The following is a 13,907-nucleotide window of genomic DNA, read 5'->3' as shown; positions in this document are numbered from 1 at the left end:
GCAGCCATGTGCAGATGAGTCAAAAGAGAAGATCCCCAGTCTTCTGCATGATGGCCATGGTGTCAGGTACGCCCACCAGGCCCCAGGAGTTTCTTGGAACTCTGAAGGCCTGCCCTGCTTCCCATGACTGGCTATGTTTCTAGCGGGTGTGGCCAGGCATATGGATTAGACCTCAGGGGTCATTCAAGCGCCCAGGTCTCCTCCTGGCTGGGGCTGACGAAACCCTGGGCTCTGGCCTCCACCATGACCAATAAGGGCTGCAGACAGCATGTACTATTTTATTGGGCCTCAAAAGCTTTAAATACAGAAATGGGGAGGGCTAGCAAAGGGGCAGACGTGGACACGCTGGCATTTGAGAATGGACGTATCAGAGAAATCACATAATCAACAGCTGGACAGAGAGCTGGGGAAAAGGGGAGTCTGGGATAGAAGTGGGGTGCCAGCTGGCCTTGGGTGCCAGGATCATGCCCTCCATAGGACAAAGTCTTTCATGTTTCTTCCTGATCTGAGGACAAGTTTTAGAAAACAAACCCCCAAAGAGAAACAAAATCAGCTGGGAGAGACGGCGGATGGCAGTGCCTGTCCTCGCAGAAGACAGTGGCCTGTCCCCTGCAAGCCTTGGACTCCCCCCCACCCCCCGTCCCCAGCCCAGATGCCACCCTACAAGACATTCCTATACACTGAAGCAAAGCTGGACCCAATCTATGCCCCCAATTTGAGGTCTGGAGCTGAAAACCCCCTCCCGGCAGAGGAAGAGGTACTGGCGTGAGCGGTGCTGGGGGCCAGACCCGATTCCCTAGCGGCTGTAGCCAAACTCATCTGCGTCATCGGCTCGGAAGTCTCCGTAGCGCCACAGGTTCAGCTGCGAGAAAACAGAAAATGGCTCTTCAGGGAGGTGGGACCTGCTGGGACCCAAACGGCCAAGCCCCTGTCTCAGCACCCTCTGGGGCTCCTGAGGCAAAAACTCACCCTGGCGCTCTTGGCTGACTCCTGGGCGTTCAGGTATTCTGTGATCTGGCGGGACAAGAGGACACAGGGGTGGTCAGGGTGAGGCCCAGGTCACGTCACTGCCCTGCTCACCGGGTCCCCAGCTCCCTCCAAGGAAAATCCAAGTGCAGAGTCACAGTCTCCTGGCTGTTTCTCGACTCTCCATGCTGGCTGTCTCAACCGTCTGAAACACGCTTCCCCTCCTGTCCACCTGGCGACCCATCCTGCCCCTTCACGTCTTTGGTCAAGTATCACCTTCTTAACGAGGCCTCAAATGACCCCATTTAAAATCACCACCACTCCCTCTGACATACTCCTGAGTCCCTGTCTTTACTTCTACTTTCCCTTTTTCCATTGCACTTATCGTCTAACATTTAATTTTGTTGACTTATTATATTTATTTTCTTCTTTGTCTCCTCATGCTTGAATGTAAGCTCCATGGAACGTTGTCTCTTGTTCACTGAGACCTGTCGGTCCTCAGTAAATATTTACTAAAAGAGTGAGTAAGTGAATGAATGAATACATTAGGTGTTTCTAGACACCAGCGACATTATGGGTAGCTTCGTATGGTGGACACTAAGAGCTCCAATTTTATAGGGAAACTTAAGCTAACTCCTAGGAGTGATCTAGGACACTGGGGGGAAGACTTCGGTCAGGCCCCTCCTGTCCAGATGAGGCACAGAAGTGACTCACACTGAGGTCTTGTTCCAAATGAGTTAATCAACTTGCAGAACCAGAGCCATGGATCCACAAACCACCAATCGTTATGTGGGAACAGAGGAAAGGCAAGAGACGGGGGAGAAGGGGAAGCAAGGGCACAGTGGACAGAGAACACTGGTTTCAACCCTGCCGCTCGTGTCCCTCCACTCAGAGGAGTGCGGGGGAGCTGGGCGCTGCAGAAGGGCACGAGCTTCCCACCGGCCTGGCCCATCCCTCGAGGCTGGCATGTCGTGGGGAGAGGCTGGGGGAAACTGGGATGGGAACGGGGCTGAGTGGGAGAGGCCTGGTCCTCGTGATCAACAAATGAGCAGTGCAAGGAGGTTTCCCAGGTGTCAGCCCCCGATCCTCATGGTCCACCCTATGGAGCATCCGGGCCGGCTGTGCTCTCCTCACGTCATGAATGGGAGACTCAGGCTTCCAAAGGCTGATCTCTAGGGCCAGATGTCTCATGAACGAGGGAGGTGGGGCTCAGGCCCAGCTCTAAGCCCTGCGCCTCTCCAAACAGGCTGGAGGGGTGTCGTGGCAGAGTGGCGCTGAGTGCTGGGAGCTGGTCATGGACTGGGAGAGGAGCAAGTGAGGACGGGAGAGACAGCACAACAGGCTGTGACCTTCTCCATGCCACCCCCGGCAGAGCTTCCTGGCCTGTCACCGGGGGTGCGGGCAAAGGCAAACCTTCCGCTCCAGTTTGCAGCTGTGTTTTCAGCCAAACCAGCAGCCAATTAATTTGGGATGTAATTAGCTTTTTAAATTTTAAACCCCAACAAACCCAAATCCATTATCTTCCCCCAACAGGAGCAGCAAGACGGTGGAGCTGCCCCTCTGGCTCCCGGTGCAGTCCCCTCCCAGTCCCCCCGTGACGGCGGTGGGAGGCGCAAGGGACACCCCACATCCGCAGCACGTACCACCTTCTGGAACTGTTTCTCCTTGCGCACCTCCACCATGACCAATCCCTCCTTCACCAAGCCCAGCCCCACGTCCCCCTTGGAGTCGGCAAACTGCAAGGTGACGTGGGGACAGCCGGCGCTCAGGTGCTCCACGTTGAGCAGGCACTGTGTGTTCTGGATGTCTCGCACCACGCTGTCCACGGCGTCTGTTCGAGCATCCTCCTGCGGCAGGGACACACCCCGGTCAGCGTGAGAGGCGAGCGCCAGCCATGAGCCATGAGGGCCCCAGGTCCTGTTCACGGACTTCAAGGAAGTCTGCCCAGCACGTGCCGGCATCACCTCACTCCCTGCTTAGACCCCAGCGAGGGAGGAAACAGGCTCTGGACATGAAGGGCCCCCTTGCCCACAGCCCCTCCCGCCCACAACACGAAGAATAACCTCCCTGCCCAGGCAGACAGGGCCTGACATCTCCTGCTGCTGCCCGAAGGGCCCCCGACACCCGGCTGCGGTTGCTGGACCAGTCTTCGCCCAACATGCCCTGGCCCACAAGGCCCCCTGTTTCTCAAGAGCCAGCTCAGAGGCTCCGATGCCACCTTCCCTCAACCTCCTTGGCCACGCCCCTCTCTCCCGTGACTCACAGACCGTCACCATTGTTTCTACTCCTCCCATCAGCCAGTGGGACCTCAGTGGAGGATTTTCGGCAGAGGTGTGACATGGTCAGAGCTGTTTGGGGGCAGTTACTTCTGGCGGCATCGTCTGAGCCTGGAAGGAGTGCTGGGAGACCACTGCAGCCGAGAGCCCAAGAAGCTAAAGACAGTGGCCACTAACCAGGGACGCACTGGGGGCTCAGCCCCGTGAGAGGGGGCTAGGGTGACGGAGGGGTGGGATCCAGGACGGGGCTGGGTTTCCTTCGTGCAGATACGTGCTGGGACTGCAGCAGTGTCTGAGTGTCATGGGACAGTCCCCGCTGAGAGGAAGGAAGGCGTGGAGACTCACGTCTTGGGGCACCTGGATGAAGGCGAAGGCATACTCCGTGGCTTGGGCTGGCAGCACGCGAGTGCTGAAGGTAGGTGGCAGGGTGCCCAGGCGGGAGGACGGCAGGATCTCTCTCTGCAGAGGACACACCAGGCCAACAGCATCACACACTCGGAGCTCCCTTGCTCTCGGGGGACAACTCGCACGGCCAGGCCCCTAGGGATTCTAACTCAGCGCCTCCATCCCCCACCCCATCCCCCAGGGCTCGTTTCCAAGTAGCCACATACACGGACTCGCCCAGTCCGCAAAGCCTGGGAGGTGGGAAGCTGGGCCTGGTGCTGGCACACCCAGTAGCTCCTACTGTATACCCAACCTGGTAGCTCAACTCTAATCACTGTCTCCACTTTCCCCCAATACCTTCCCTCTGTGACATGGGCTCCCTGACCCCTTTCCCACAGGCTGGGGGGGCCCTGGCTGGAAGAGCGCTCCAAGACGAGGGTCCAGGCAGTGCCCCGCCTGCTAGTGGTTCTGGCTCAGGTGTGTGGGGCAACCCCAGCCTGGCAAGACCACTTCCTCTGTGTATTCCTGGGTGGTAAGGTGGGAGTGTGGCCCAGCTATGGGCTTTCTATTAACGGCCCTTCCACACTAGTCCTCAGGAGCGGCATGGCTCTGAACGACAGCATTCTGTCCTGCTTACTGCTGGGAGACTCCCAGGCCCAGCCCAAGGGGCATTTCTCCCAGGGGTACCAGCCCCCTCCCAGCAAGCCTGGGTTTGGGATGTGCTGGGGATCAGCACACAAGGACCCAGTTGAGCACATGGACCAGGGGCCTTCGGGGACCCACTCTTCAGAGGAACCGGGGCTGTGGCTGCTGGGCCTGGACAGAGGACCACTCAGTGCTCAAAGGCCTCGGACCAGAGATACCAGTTTTGCCCAGTCACTCAGGGGTCACGGGCCTGTTAGAGGAACAGGAGAGAGGCCCACACGCTCACCATTCCATCAGGGAGGGAGGAAGTCTAAAGCTCAGAGGGACCTTGGAGAGGGCAGATGGACTTGACCTAGGGGCCTACTATGTTGAAGGGTCCCTGGTGGCACTTGGGGCCCCTCCCTTGCGCACTCGTCCACCTCCTGGCCCCCGCACTCACGTTGCCATAGTCGATGTAGAAGACGTGTACTTTGGCAGGAGACTCGACTTTCTCCACTCGGGCGCGGTACCTGCAGTGGCATCACGGGCAGAACTCAAGGGACAGCCCCGAGGAGGCCGGTCTCCCTGGAGCGCCAGCAGTGGCAGGGCAGGGGCTACAGCATTTCCCTGCCCAGGGCTCAGAGTGAACACCCATGGGTGTCACAAAGGGCAGTTCTCGGACTCCACAGCTCAGGGTGCTGTGGCCACCATTTAATGGAATCAGAGCATAGCTGGGAGCAGAGGGAGAGGGCAGCGTGTGGAGCAGATTAATGTGTCCTTGGGGCATAAAGCGACAAGACTAATGACTAGATTGATGCCTGCTGTTTAAACCCAGCACACTAAACAGCAGCTGTAATTAGCCGGCAGATCTGCCTGGGAGGCCACAGCAGGGAACGCATCCACATCACTTCGTCACCCTGGGAAGGCCATGGGCCCCACGCTTGGTAGATCAGACAGAAGTGACCTTCTTGCAGCTTTTGAGCGCTGCCGCTCACGTCCCAGGCAGCTGGGGTGGAGGGTGGCAGCTGGTCCAGGCTCACTGAGCACCAGCCTCTGCCCTCACCCCGTCCCCTACCCCCACCCTGATGTCATTTTTCCTGTGTGGGGTGAGGGGGGTGTTGGAGACCTCCAGCCAGCCAGGGCTTCCCCAAAGGAGTAGGCCAGGAGAGAGAAGGAGGGACACTTCTTTACGCCAGAGGCTGACTGCAGAAAAACCACGGGTTAAAGCACAGGCCGCAAACAGGCTGTGGGCAACAAAGAGGGCCACTCCGGAGAGCTGGCCAAGGTCAAGAACAAGCATCCAGTGGAAAGCCGGCCACTACGGCAAATGCCTGAAGTCTGGCTAGTGGCCCTGCAGGCCTGGGCCCTGGGGACAGAACTGCTGTTACTCCTACTTTAGACTCTTTGCCTTGGTCAGGTCCAGGGGGCCTACCATTCTCCGTCTACAAATTTGGCAATGCAGAATTCGCCCCGGCGGGGGGCATAGGAGCCCTCGATGGGAGGGTGGCTGGCGATGTCATTGCGCATGTTCTCCATCAGCTTCTCCAACTGGGTGCCTGTGGGGAGGAACAGGGAGTGAGACCTGGGTGCCATGTACCTTGGAGTATCATCTCTAGATGGGGCTGGGGAGGCAGATGAGCCTGGGGAGTGGGCAGGATGTGGAATGCTGTAGGGTGCCCGCGGCACTGGCTTGCCCCCGTCCCACAGGGAAGTCCCCTCTGGTCCCTGGTCGAGGAGGTTTCACAGTATCTTGCTGACACTTCAGGCCTTAGAGGCACCCAGTCTTCCAGTCTCGGCTCTCCAATCTACTGGCCATGGCCAGAGATGCCCTAGGGAATGATCCTGGGCTTTGGTTTAGGAGGTAGAGGAAATAAGTGGACACTAAGCAAGGCCAAGGCCAGCCAGCCTTCTCCATTCCTACTAGGGCGGGCCCTGGCCTGGGCCACAGAGGCGGTGACGGACAGCAGCCACTCTGCAACGTCTCCTGGGGGCAAAAGTGGAGCTGAAGGATGGGCCCCATACGACCCTGGACAAGGAAAGGGCCTCAGAATCTGCGCTGTGCAAGGCGGGGAACAGTTCTGGCAGCAGGGCCCAGTCTCAGTCTATTCCAATGTGGACACTCTGACCTGACGCGCCCCGTGAGACACATGCTGAACTGAACCTCCAAGTGCTGCCAGGCTGGGCTCCCACCCTCCCACGCCAACTCACTGCCCTCCTCCTTTCGGGGGAGGGAGACCCCTTCCCTGCCTTGTCTTTCCCGAACCACTGACCCTGGGTCATCGGTCCCTGCTGCTGGTCTGTTTTTCTCTGGGTGTGGCAAGCCCCAAGGTCTTCTCAGAGCCCTCCCCTGGCTCCTTCCTGCCACAGCCCCTCATCACTACTCTGCTGAGCATCAGCCCCCAGTGGCTTCTCCTTTGCGTCCCTCTGGGCCCGACTCAAGCTCTCAGCAGGCCCTTTGCTCCCCCTTCCCTCTCTGAGGCGAGGGCGGCTGGTGGTGGTGAAGGACTCGCCCCCCATCCTCAGGGCCCCCGGCCACTCTGTTACAAGGGCCTGACACATGACGGCCGTTGGTACGCTTGTCACAGTGGGCCTTGTCCATTCCCCGTCTGGTTTATGTTTCTGCCGCTACACCGGGAGCTCCTTCACGGCACAGACCATAGCTCATTCGGTTCTGCTTACTCTCAAGAGACCCGGTAAAGCCCCCTGTGCAGGGTGCCTGATGATCGCAGTGCTGAAGAGGGGCCCGCAGGCGCACGCCCTGTCCACACTCTCGGGCCCCCATGCCGGTGTTCACAGGATGGTTTCAGGGACTTTTCAGAAGGCGCTGCCCTCCCCCCACCTGGCAATAAACCCTCCGTTCTCCTGCGCCTGTGCTCCTTGCCCAGACAGTAAAATTTCAGGGACTAAGAAGCTACCTCTACACAGGCAAGGTCCCGCCATACTTGGTCTATTTTTATTATTATTATTATTATTGTTATTTTGCTCCGAGGCAACAGTTCTGCGAACAGGCAAAGCCCTCTGGGAAGTCCTTACACAGAGCCCGGTTGGTCATTTAGAGCCAATGGCAATGTGTTCGTCATTTCACCAGATCCTTCCCGAAGGCAGGCTTTAATTAAGAGAAGGGAAACAGGGCCAGAGGATGTCCCTGCCTCCAAGAGGGGTAAAAGGTTGCAGGAGAGGGAGGCTGTGTACGCTGAGGTTCGTTGTCACAGATCTGATGGAAGGCAGGGTTTTCTCTGGAGCCTACACCTATCCAGGTGGCGTGCCACACAGCACCTCACTCGCTCCTCCAATCTTCCAACAATACACAGTTTCCCCCAAGTTCTCTTTCTCTCCCTATTATCTGCCTTGGCTACCGCTCAGTGCAGCGTCCTGGCTTCCGAGAGCAGTCAGAGACAGCCAGGCGGGGTACAGAGCTGGCACAGGAAGCCTCTGAGATCACAAGACAGTATGCGGGCAGAGGCCTTGAACCCTCAAGCTCTGTCTCCTGGAGACACCGGGGCCTGTTCTTACTCAAGGCAGGTCTACCCAGCAGGACCCAGAGGCCCGGTGGAGCCTGCATGGGAGCCGGGGTACCCTGGGCAGGGTCTTCTTTGAGTTCCCTTTCCCCAAGCTCTCCAAGGGCCATTCTCGCTGGCTCCTGTGCTTAGGAATAGCTCTCCTTCCTACCTGGACCACCACCCAGACTCCCCCCACTCCACACCACCCAGCCTGGAGGCCCCCTCCCTGCTTCAGTCCCAAGGCAAAGACTGGGCCCCATCCCACCAGGATTACAGCTGGCCACAAGAGAACCAAATCCTCCAGGCTCATCATTTCCATCTCCGCCCCTCCCTGGCTTCGCTCCCCTCCCAAGTACAGCCAGCCCAGGGCTCGAGATGATCAGTCTTTCCCGGTGAAATGACATTGCCACAAGAGCAGGTACCTGCCTGGGAAATATCATTAGAGGGGAGGTGGCTGAGGCGAGGCTGCTGACAATCTGGAGTGGGCCTGGGGGTGGGGCCGGGGAGGGCGGGCACAGCCGCACCCTGCCACCTACGGGGCTGCCTCCAGTGCCACCGACACCTTCAGCCCCCTCCGCCCTGCAAGGATCTGGCTCTGTGGACTGAGAGCTGGCTCTGAGAGCTTTTTCCTCTGACCTCAACTAAAACGTTTCCCTGCAGAGGGTGGCAACGAGAGGAGGGAGGTCAGGATGGCGACAGTGAAGGGAGTAAAGGTGGGAAGCTGGGCTGGAGGGGCCCCAGCGCAGCTGCTGGGAGAGCCGGCTCTACTGCCCTCTCTCCTCCAGAAGCCTGAGGTCTCTGCCGAGGGGACCCTGGCCACGGTGCGCTGCACTTGAGGGCAGGAGGAGGGAAGAGGGTGGAGAGAGAGGGTCCTTCAGAAAGACTTTCTGGGGATGACTACCCCTAGCGTGCTGCCAGTTACCATGGCAACTGGCTACCACTCAGGGCTGTGGCAACCTGTGGAGAAGGAGAAACCCCAGCAGAGACAAGCCCAGGCTCCCCCTCCTCGCCTCCCACGGAAGCTGAGGGGGAGAGGCACTTAGCAGAGCCGGCTTGTGCTTCCCGACCACACAGAGACAATCTGTCCGTTGCTTCCTGATACACTCTGAGGGCTACAAGTCCTCCTGCCCAGCCCTGCCAGGGGTGTCTGGGACTAAAACAATTACCTAAGAGTCTCCGAGCACCACCCAGACAAAACTGGTTATCTCACCAGTCCTCAGAGGACCTGCTCAGCCTCGCCCGCTCCGGGGTCACTTGCAGCTGATAAAACGACCTCGGGCCCGGGAGGTGGGCAGCAGCCGCAGGCTATTTGGGGAGGCCCCCGGAAGCCCTGGGCTGTGTCCCTCCCTCCCACTGGACAGAGGGGCCCTGAGGCGGGCCAGGTCATGCCAGCAGCCGTGAGGGGCCGCGCCTGTGCGCTCACCCGTCTCCACATCCTGCACGTAGAAGTGCAGGTCGTCGGTGATCTCAGTCACAAACACTGGCTTGTAGCTGGCCGAGCGCTCCTTCTCCTCCAGCACGGGCGCCACCTCCTCCACGGGCTGCTCCTCGTAGCGGGCCCAGACCTGCGTGTGCAGTCAGCACAGGGGAGGAGGGGATGAGGAAGTGAAGTCAGAAAGGGTGCCAGGAAAGGGGCTCCGGGCAGGGGGGAATCACTGCCCCGGCGGGTGAGTGTGGAGGTAATGTCACCACAGGATGAGCCCCTGGAACCCTCCTACCTCTGGGCGGGGGTGGGGAGAGCACATCCCATCCAGCGGCTCTGACAGGCATCAGAAGCAACCGGGGAGCTTACTGAAAACGTAGGTGCCTGGGTCCCACCCCAGCCTGCCAAATCAGGATGTGCTCTCAGGGTCCCAGGAAAAGTGAGTCAAAACCAAAGTCTCCCCAGGGATTCCCATTCTCACGCATACCAGCGTGTGAGAACCTCGGTGCTGGAGTGGTGCTGGGTCCCCATCGCCCTCCCTCATACCACCCTGCGGGGGTCACTCTGAACTCTCCAGGCCCTCCCACTGTCACAGGGCCACAGGTGCTCCTGAGACTCTCCAAGTGACAGCCCTGGGCCGCGGGGGCGAGGGCTGCCACTGTGCGAGGATGCCTCTGTTCTCACCTCCAGCAGGCTGCTCTGACCCCGGCTCAGAAGCTGGGCCACGCCCCTCCACCCTTCCCTCTCCCTTCCACCCCTAGCCCTGCACTGTCAGGGTTGTAGCGGCTCAGAAGCTGATTCGGGGTGACAGCACGTCAAATCCAATCCTGCGGCCAGGAGATTATCCCAGTGGTGAGGCCTGTCATAGCAGGGGAGGGAGGTGGCTCTCCATCTGAGTGCTGGAAAGGGGGTGGGGGAGTCCGGGGGACTGGACCGCACACGGGGTCCCACAGACACACACACAGGAATGAGTGGGGTGGTGATAAAATATTAGCCCAAACCTTATATGCTTGCTAGGTGCCACACTAAATGTTATCCAAGTACTAGGCTCATTTAATCCTCACGACAACTGTTTGAAAAGGTATAAACATTACCCCTGTTTTTACAAATGAAGAAACTGAGGCACACAGGCTTGCAAGATGTAGCAGAACCAGGATTTGAACACAGGCGGCCTGGCCCTAGAGCTCTTCAAGGGGAATTTTGGCAGTGACTGGGCCTCTGGACACAAAAGGTAGTACTGAGCAACAGGGAAAGCTGTAGGTGGGGAGATGTGGACTCTGGTCTTTTCATTTTGCCCTTTACTTTGCCGTGTGACTTTTGTCAAGCCACATGCCTTGTGAGTCGCCTTTTCTTCCCTTGCAAGAGATGGTAGAGTATGACCACATGATCATGCAGCTGACACACGGACTCCTGGGGGCATCAGGAAGCAAGCAGCTGAAGGGCTGGAAGGCTGGAATTACTGACCCACTTTGGGCCACACCCGCAGAGGCCATGCTCCTGCCTTTAATGTGGCACGCGTGTGCGTCCCTCCCCTAGGAGAGGCAAGGGCCCCGAGAACTGGAATGAGCAACAGGGACTTTCTGAGCCGGGGGGAGGCTGCCAGACGGGGGCGGAGAGGGATGGGAGAGACGTCACCTGGGCCCGAACTTCTGGCCCCTCCCCAGCAGTGGCCCTCCTGACCCAGCAGTCTGTCCTCTGCCCCCCTTTCCCACCACACCACCCTCCAATCTGTCTGCACTCGGTGCCCCTACCCGCTCCAGACCAAGTCAGCGGCCCTCCCCTCTCCCATCGTGCTCCCTCCTTTCCCAGCACACAGCGGGCTGGAGACGCAGGGCCCCTGTGCTGCCTCCTGCGCGGGCCCCCATCCTAACTCCACCTGGCTTCCCTCGGCTGTACCGCTGTACGGAAGGAGGCTCTTCTTCCGTGTGGGTGAATTAGGAACAGACTGACAGGGTGAGAGCAGAAACTGCTAACGACTCCTCAAGTAAAGGTGCCTCAGGCGACAGCGTCAGGTTTCCTCCTGGGAGAGAGGAGGTGGAGCGTCTTCCCTGGCAGGTGCGGGGGGGCAGCGGGCTAGAGGTCACGGATGATGCAAACAAAGCCTCGGGTTGGCCCTCAGGCCCCTCTCCTACAAGGAGGCGGCAACGGGCCAGTCCCGTTGGTGTCCCACAGCTGCGGGGGAAGCAGGAGGGGAGCACAGGGGTGTATATTGCTGCCCCCTGAGGTGAGAAGACACGAGAAGCACCAGGTTGCTAAAGGGCAGAAGAGGGAGAGCTCCTCCTCAGATGGAGGAGCTCCACTTGTAGGAGAGGACGGGCTTGGCCCTTCAGTCGTGGAGCCGGGCGGGGTCCCTTCCCAAGCTGGTCAGTGTGGCTTCCTGGTGGGAAGCAGTCAGTCAACTGGATGGGCTTGGCCGCCCAGGTCCCCACCCTTAGAACAAGGGCCTGCTTTGCCCACACTGGCTTCTGTTGACCCCTGCAGAACCTGGGAAGGGAGGGGACAGACACATCGGCAAGACACCCTCTGTGACCCTGCCATGGCCCTGGCTACAGACACAAGTGGGCAGTGGGCAAGGGGAGCCCCTCCCTCCTCTGCTACATGCTGCTCCGTCGCGCCATTTCCTGTCCTGCTCAGATCGCTTTTGCATCCCGGGGCCAGGTCAGGAGTAGAGGCTGTCTCCCCTCCTGTCCTCACCCTGCCCCTGGCCCTCCCTCCTCCCTGGGGAGCCCTGGGCGCGCCTCCTGGCAAACGATGGGCAGTGTGGACCGAGGCTCCACTGGCTGGAGCCTTTCCTTTCTAGACCCTATTTAATATCGCTGCTCAGGAGGCTCCGGAGGTGAGGCTGGCATGGGGCCAGGGTGGTGGAGGCCTTCAAGCCCGCATCGGGGAAGCCAAGCTCAGTAAAAGCCAATCAATGGCCAACAGAGCCCTGTCAAGGGCCCTGCTGGGGCACAAAGGGGGAAGGGCGATGGGGGAACAGTCCAGACAGCTGCCATCTGCGGCTCCCTCTTTGGTCCTCAGACCTGTCCAGGATCCCTAAAGGAGGCGGAGGGGGGAGCCCTGCATCAGCCTCCTACAGAGGAAGGGGAGGGCCTGACTGGCCTCTTCATGAGGAGAGGTGTCTGCAAGGCACAGGGAGGAATTAGGCCTGGCAGGGAGGCAGCTAAATTCTCAGAGCTGCGAATACAGCACTGCGGGGTTTCCCCAGACAGGCCTGCTCAGAAATGTGCTCGCGTATAATCACACCCACCTAAGACTTCTGCTTGCTCCTTGTCTCACAAAATCTCTCTGTATTACTTTCCTCAGTCAGCTCATAGGTACCACGATGATCTTTTAACCCCAGATGTGCCTGTCTCTCGAGAGCTAAGGCAGCTCTCATGGGGTCACCAGTGGGGCAAGGCTGGGGATCCTGGGGACACCTCAGATATATAGTTTACTGTCCCCCAGCGGACCACCAACTTCTCTGAGTGCAGCTAACTCTGAGGGCCGCTGCAAGGCTCTGCCCACACTACTCCTGGGTCCCGGCCCCACCAGGAGGAGGCAAGTCATGTGAGGTCACCCCGGGATCCTTGAAGAGGCTGAGATGTGCAGGAGAGGGACCCAGGAGGCAGGCAGGCCCCCACCCTGAGGGTGGTGCGCCGCATTTTAATTGGACTGGAATAAAACCACGCAGCCTGAGTAAGTAATTAATCACTGGCAATTACTCCTCAGCACCATCACGTGGCACCCGCGAAATGATGACTTGGGTTCTTTCAGACAAATCCACTGTGTAGTAAACAGTGATGCCCAGTTCAGCACCCAAGCAAGGGACCACCCTCCATCTTTGGCCAGATTCCCTTCTCTGTCCTCTCCTTGGTCCCTCTGGGGTCTCTACTCTCAGAGGGTAGAAGATCACTCAGATCTGAAGAGATAGCTTCTCAGCTCAGGTGCTGAGTAGCCAGGGAGCAGGGCCAGGGGGCAAAGATGCTTGCAGAATCTGGGCCTTAGAGGCCGGTGCTTGCCACACTGACACCCAGCCGTTAACTCGTTCAGCCTTTGCACGTGAGGCCCATGGAGGTGGCAGTCTTAAGTTCAGCTGCCACAAACAGGAACGCCAAGAGGAAGCTCCTGTGCTGCAGGAGCCAAGGCTGTCGGCTTCCCCATCAGTCTAGGCAGAGAGGGTTTAATGTGGGCAGAACTGGGACAAGGAAGCGTGGACATCTCCTTGGGGGCCCCGTGGTGGCCTGCTCACTCCTCCAAGGCATGGACAGTCCCTTTTACCTGTCTTGGCTTTTGGGGCCACCTCTCCCTGGGGTCCTTCAGCCTCCAGTAGGATCGGTCACCTGCCCTAATCTCTAGGGGATGGGAATAAGACATACACAGAGATCCAAGATGGTGTCCCGGACCGGGCCCCTGGGGGTAGCGATGTGTCCTCTCTTAGAGGATAGGTGGGAAGATCCGGAGTGGGGTGAGGACGAGGAGCCTGCCGGGCCCCAAAGTCCCTCCTCCCTGTGGCAGGTGTCTGGGCCTTGGCTATGAGAGGCGAGTTGTAAGCCAGATGGCTGCCCCATGGGGAAAGAAACGTTTATTCCTGCAACAAATTTATGGCTCAGCATGGCTGTCCCATGAAATCCTCCTCAAACTCAGAGAAGCCCTGAAAAATTGTGGCCAGCTGATTTATCCCCATTATCGGTGCTGGGCTGTAAGTCAGTGGCGACAGGCTGGGGGCGGGGGGTGCCGAGCCCGGCTCCCATC

General features: G+C 59.0%; 1 protein-coding gene across 2 annotated transcripts in view; it reads right to left on the bottom strand.

Annotated features, from left to right (window-relative positions):
* Positions 1-258: 258 nt before the first annotated feature.
* Positions 259-13,907, bottom strand: part of SND1 (staphylococcal nuclease and tudor domain containing 1) — a 424,510-nt gene continuing 410,861 nt past the window's right edge. For both annotated transcript variants that reach the window (XM_082632934.1, XM_082632935.1), the window contains 7 exons: positions 9,174-9,315; positions 5,683-5,806; positions 4,711-4,780; positions 3,588-3,701; positions 2,610-2,813; positions 970-1,014; positions 259-862 (listed from right to left, as the gene is read on the bottom strand). In XM_082632934.1, the coding sequence (XP_082489060.1) occupies positions 797-862; positions 970-1,014; positions 2,610-2,813; positions 3,588-3,701; positions 4,711-4,780; positions 5,683-5,806; positions 9,174-9,315 (765 nt within the window). In that variant the 3' untranslated portion in view covers positions 259-796. The remainder of the gene's footprint in view (positions 863-969; positions 1,015-2,609; positions 2,814-3,587; positions 3,702-4,710; positions 4,781-5,682; positions 5,807-9,173; positions 9,316-13,907) is intronic.

This window comes from Mesoplodon mirus (assembly GCF_964341445.2).
Source record: "Mesoplodon mirus genome assembly, chromosome: 9".
In the NCBI taxonomy this organism is placed as follows: domain Eukaryota; kingdom Metazoa; phylum Chordata; class Mammalia; order Artiodactyla; family Ziphiidae; genus Mesoplodon; species Mesoplodon mirus.
Note: the sequence above shows the minus strand (reverse complement) of the source record. Positions and strands in the feature narration are given on the sequence as shown.